The sequence below is a fragment of the Branchiostoma belcheri genome, unplaced genomic scaffold (genome assembly GCF_001625305.1).
Source record: "Branchiostoma belcheri isolate BF01 breed outbred unplaced genomic scaffold, Haploidv18h27 scaffold7, whole genome shotgun sequence".
Classification (NCBI taxonomy): domain Eukaryota; kingdom Metazoa; phylum Chordata; class Leptocardii; order Amphioxiformes; family Branchiostomatidae; genus Branchiostoma; species Branchiostoma belcheri.
Window position 1 is genome coordinate 4949563 of NW_017804353.1, and position 5698 is coordinate 4955260.

The following is a 5698-nucleotide window of genomic DNA, read 5'->3' on the forward strand; positions in this document are numbered from 1 at the left end:
CTGATGAGCTTACAGGTGTGTCAGGTCATGTGTGACGTCATGCGGGGTCCTTTGTCATGTTAACCGGTAGTGTCAGTTGGGACGGTAACCATTGGATGAACATCCCTGGGGTCAAAATACTTATCTCCAAGCAGATGTGATTTTGATGTTCAACTCATCTCGATACACCACAGCACAACTTTCTTTCGTTATTTGCTTGTTCTGCACCCTATTCTCATTGTATTGTCTCTCGTCCGATACCACTTTCTTCTTAAATTTCGCACCACCACCACTGGTCACTCGAGGGCAATGATCTCTTTTCACTGGACGCAAAGGACGGTGTCCAGTATCGTTTAGATGTAGATATAAATCTGATTAGTGGTGCTACGTGTAGTCAAAGAGAATGTACAAAAGGCTACTTCTTACACGACCAGATTTAAAAAAAAACGTATGGAACATGGGAAAACACACACGGATACAAAACAAAGGCATGTATATCTGCTTGGAGATTACTAGTATGCAAATTGGGGTCATCAAAAGTAAAAGCCAGTCGAGAGAAGACATGCGCTCCTTCATGGTGCCGCTGTTGCCTACGTCACAGTACTCACGATTCACATGTCAAAATATGTTTCTAGATGTAACCTTTCACTGTATTTAGACAAAGCAATCTTAAGAATAAGGAAACCCACCCACCCTCAAGCAAATATGTATGCAGTGCCACTACAGCACATTGAAAAATTCATGTTGCAATATCTTTGAGCTAATCTGTTGACATCATAACAATCATTGATAAAAACCTACATGTTCTACGGTGGAAGAAAATGACACTTAATCAAAGTACAAAGAATGATAGCAAAAAGTACCAGCTAGCAATTTTTATTGTCTTACCTGGTTTCTAAGATCATTGAAACATTTAACATTGAAGACACTGCATACAGCATATAGCAGCATTTAAATTTGGCCTTTTGCGATACATACACATCTCTAAGAATCAAACCACTGTGGCGGTTAAGAACATCTATTTAAGTATTAGAGAGATGGTGTGAGCAATAGCATGAATTAGAAGAAGAAAAGGGGGTAACTTCAAGATACCTTATGAAGGGTAGAGAAAATAATTAGATGTGTTCAACAGCCTTTATCAAGATACATCAATTCTTTTGTCTTTCATCATTTCATATTCTGGATCTTACATCTTAAAAGGGTAATCTTTTACTGTGCAACAATATAGCACAGAGACTATATGTTAACATTAGTCCAGAATGTCATATGTGAAAACTTGCAATGGTAATGCTTGTATCATAGTGAAGTTCTTAATAATATGTGGAATAAAGCTGTTAATCTATTCTAAATCTGACATCATCATGAACAATGGTAGAGTAGTATAACATCAATCTTACAGCACCAATTATCAAATAACACACAAAGATGCAGTACAGTGGAGTACAGGTTCTTATTGCTAACTGCACACTGTGTGAATGAGGGGAATAGTAAATGCAGTGTTACACTGACTTTGGCATCTCTGGATACCTTTCTTCATATGTTTGTTGAATTAATGGTAATCATCATTCTGACACATTATTCACTGTCTTTAGATTTAGAATTACATATTGGATATTAATTCTTCTTGGGACGGATGACTATCAGGAAAAATTATCATCACGAAATTAATAAAAAAACACAAAAAGCATAACAAATAATATACCAAGTAAAGGTCACTTAAACCTTAAAGTGATGTAATAACAAATTTGACCATATTGTGGTTTTCTACAGATGAAAACAACAAAAGCACCATTTATGATGCCACCCTGGATAATCTATTTCCATTTGTTGCAAGAAATGTAAACATAAGAAATATATGTTGAACCTAAGAGACAGAACAAACTCCCAAACTAAAAAAATACTGCTTTTGATTGATTGGTTGCGATTTCTTGAAAATTTGGTTATTTTAGCATGTCAAAGAAACAATCAAAATTTAAATGGACAAATATCTCAGATATGCTGGATGATCAATTGGATCAGAAATTAACAATGTAGATTTGTCTAAACTTCTCATAAATGTGGCAAGACTGTGACAAACTATAAACTCAACAATGGTCCTTTTCTAACTACCGGTAGTCAACAACTTTCACTGAAGTCTTCAACATCATAACTTATCTTTTGAAACTTGTCACCTCTGATGACGATTCATGTAAATTCTAAAACATCATAACTTGTTACGCCAACTTTTCACTTTAACTACATGAAATGGTTGTAAAACATAGCTTAAAGCTTGATGAGCGAGGTCATGTTTACATGAACGCGTTGCCAAGGCAACGGTAAACATTGTGCAGAGTGTGGTTCTCAGTACGCTCCATCCAGCAACACTCCCCCGCGGGCGGGTTTCTGAGGGTCGCCTTCATCAAACTGACCACCAGACTCTGCGCAACGTCTCTGTTGCCATGACAACGGTTCATCAAAACACGACGTCTACCAGTAGGGCTCGAAATCCTTCTCAATCTCCTGTAAGAGAGGAAAAACATCAGAGATTAGATTAATCAAGCCTTGTTTGGCCAGTGCTTGGCAGAGAGGTAAGTTAATACATGTACTATAAAAAATCTACTCTGAGGGAACCATCCCTGTATCATGATTTTACTGAAGAGCAAAGGCTAGCCCTTGTTGTTTGAGTAATTAATATTCATTAGGTCTTATTCTATACATTTTTGTACATTGTGCCATGTGCAATTGTCGTGCAATAATAAAATTTGATATTTGTGTGACCAGTGAAGGTTTTATATAATACAGTTCATCTCACCAAAGGTTTCACATTAGGCCCATATCGCTTCACAGGTTGGCCCTCCTTGTTGATCAAGAACTGAGGAAGTAAACAACAATGAATTAAACTCTACATGCAAGAAAATACCATCTGTAATAATTTCAATTTTCAAAAAACTTCATCACTCATTTTTTGGCGACGCCTCAGGGGCGGAGCCCTTAGTATAGTACTGCGATTGAATTGCCAGGAATTCTAAATATTCCACGCACGCATTCCCTAGGGAATTCATTTTTGGCAACACCTTGCGGGTGAGGTCTTCCCTCCCAGGGAATTCATTTTTGGCAACACCTTGCGGGTGAGGTCTTCCCTCTCAGCTGCTTAGCTGTTTTTCAATGACTTTGGAGCTTTTCCGACAGCTTGGACAGGAACATTGTTTGGAATTGAACAAGGTCGGCATTTGAAGTCAGATGTTTCAAAGGAGATGTCGTGATTGTCTGAATATAAACCAATATGTCACCGCGTTTAGTTGTTGTTTTTTTCTGGTAGTTTTCCTTCTCTTTATGAAAAGTATGTGTTTGGACACAAGGCCATGTTGATTTGATTATATGGATGACATCCGCGCGCGCATGAATTTTCGGCCGTTTCCAAAAAAAAACGTTTTCAACCATACTGTAAATCGTGCAAAACAGTTGTTAAATGAGCAAAAATTTACCATAAGTTGCAAGGAAAACATTTAGAAACGATACCAATGTCGTAGCTATAGAATGCCAAAATCAAAGGAAAAAATGTAAAGAAATGAATTCGAAGAGTAGATTATTCGCCATTTGTTCAACCTTCATGACCACGTAGATTTCATAGTGAAAGCAACTTTTCTTTTTGCAAAACTTTTTTTTTATTCGCACGCGCGCATCAGTTTTTGGGTTCCCAGAGGATGTCATCCATATAATCAAATCAACAGATGAATGCAAGTTCTTTTCAATGCAACTTTGTGAGGATAAAAGAAAGACGCAGAGACAAGGCTTTCCGCACACTGGGCACGGGAGACTTTTAAGACGGACTGGCTATGACTATATGATACTGGATACGTTAACCCTTTCAGTCTTAACTGAGTTATATTTTCCTTCTTGAACTGACGTCCCTTGTCGTAGAAATCCTGTGTCTTTATATTATGTATTACCGCATAACAGTGGTACATCACTTCAGCACACATATTTGTAACCGGACCAATAACAGGGACTACAATAACAGAGAACTGTATAAGTAATTACAAGGGAACTGTTCGGAGTTTCATCAGGTCTTGCACTATTATCCTCTTACAAGTTAGTTAGAGAGTGCAATCGTACCACAGCTCCCATATACACCGATTGTTCAGCATATTCATGGTTTTCAAAATGTGTACATTCTCCTCGATTCGATTTGAACCGTCATTGGCGAGGTTTTCTAAATACATATAAAATAGGTCATTACAATATATACACTAAGATACCGTAAAACACAGGCAATGTATCATCGTAGTACAGACGTATGTAAGTCATCCCAGTAATCTCTAACTGGTGTAAGGTTTACTGTGGCTAGCAATGCATTACATAGCCTGCACGTGATGGCTCTGCTACTGATCTGGTTCCCTCACATGTTGCCTTCTTTCTGTCGACGATGCTACTACTTAATACACATATGATATCAACATGCTCCTTCTACCATCATCAACAATATCGAAACAAAATTTTACACAAAGGAGATAGACTGGAGTCAGTTGTCATGATCAGCTCTGTGACCGGGAGGCTTGAGTCAGCTGTGACCACGGCTTCTGGCATATGTGATTGTCCCGGCTTTAGCTTGCGCACTAGCTAAGGCACATGGTACTGCAACTGTATGGAGAGAAGAAAGGCTGTCATTGGTCTGATAAGATGTGAACCTGGTTGCTAGTGTCAGGACAAAACAACAGACAGGACTTCACACATTGAAGGTATCTATACATGAAATATACTCCTACCATTATTGTATATGATACCTGACAAAACTCAAGATTTAATGGCTACCCTCTATCCACAGCAAGTTAGTCAACAGTAATATGCCTCACACCGCGCCTCATAAAGATCTCGGCCAAAACATATCGTGGTGCGAACGTCACAGCAAATGGTAGCGGTTTGAAATGAGTCTTCAAAACAAGGTGTACATTTCCTAAACAAGTCATCGAAACGTAGAAAACAATTGAAGACAAGGCTGATATAGAATGTGCGTCAAAAGTACACTTGACATAACACATTAGCTGTTAACTGCATAAGTAGCAGTCGCGCTTCATAAATTAACTTAGCCAAAACTGGCCGACGTTACCAAACATCCACACCCTGTAGAATTATGGATAAAAGTACGCATGAACTCACCTTTTTTATGTCTGTATCCCTGGTTGAGAGAAGGCAAAGGGGCTACGTATCTCCACGCCCGCCGGCCTGGGCAACTGTAGGGAAACAGCGGTGATTAGCCTCGTGTCATTATCGCAGGAACCGAAAAGGAGGAAAAAACGCTTATAACCTTACTTCTTTACCTGTAAATATGTTAAGAAGTGGCTTCCTTATTTTGGCAAGAAGGTAGCTTCGTTTCCTATTTGAAGATTTCGCTTCTCATTGAGCCTTAGGACTCGGCTACTAAAATCTGAAGTTTGTTTAGTATAAACTATTTTTGGCCCTGCCCAGCAACAAGCTTGACACCTAATTCGACCAATGGCAGCCCTGCTTCTCCCAGACATCCAGATACCACGTGTTTCAGAATCTCACACGCCGCATGCCTTGCATTGGCCGTGAAAATAGTTCTATGTCGCCATGTGGGCCATAAGGAAATTTATGCCGGACACGAAAGCCGATCCTCGCCCGCTAGGTTTACGTTGACCAGTGCACGGGGAATTCTCCGTTTGTACCGAACGGGGTTTCCTTGTTTGTATCGCACGGGCCACGCTCAAACTTTCCGGAA

The 5698-nt window shown here is 39.3% G+C and overlaps 1 protein-coding gene across 2 annotated transcripts in view; it reads right to left on the reverse strand.

Annotated features, from left to right (window-relative positions):
- Positions 1 to 2173: 2173 nt before the first annotated feature.
- LOC109484469 (glutathione peroxidase-like) overlaps positions 2174 to 5698 on the reverse strand; it is a 12182-nt gene continuing 8657 nt past the window's right edge. For both annotated transcript variants that reach the window (XM_019787736.1, XM_019787737.1), the window contains exons 6-7: positions 2771 to 2830; positions 2174 to 2478 (exon numbers count right to left, since the gene is read on the reverse strand). In XM_019787736.1, the coding sequence (XP_019643295.1) occupies positions 2446 to 2478; positions 2771 to 2830 (93 nt within the window). In that variant the 3' untranslated portion in view covers positions 2174 to 2445. The remainder of the gene's footprint in view (positions 2479 to 2770; positions 2831 to 5698) is intronic.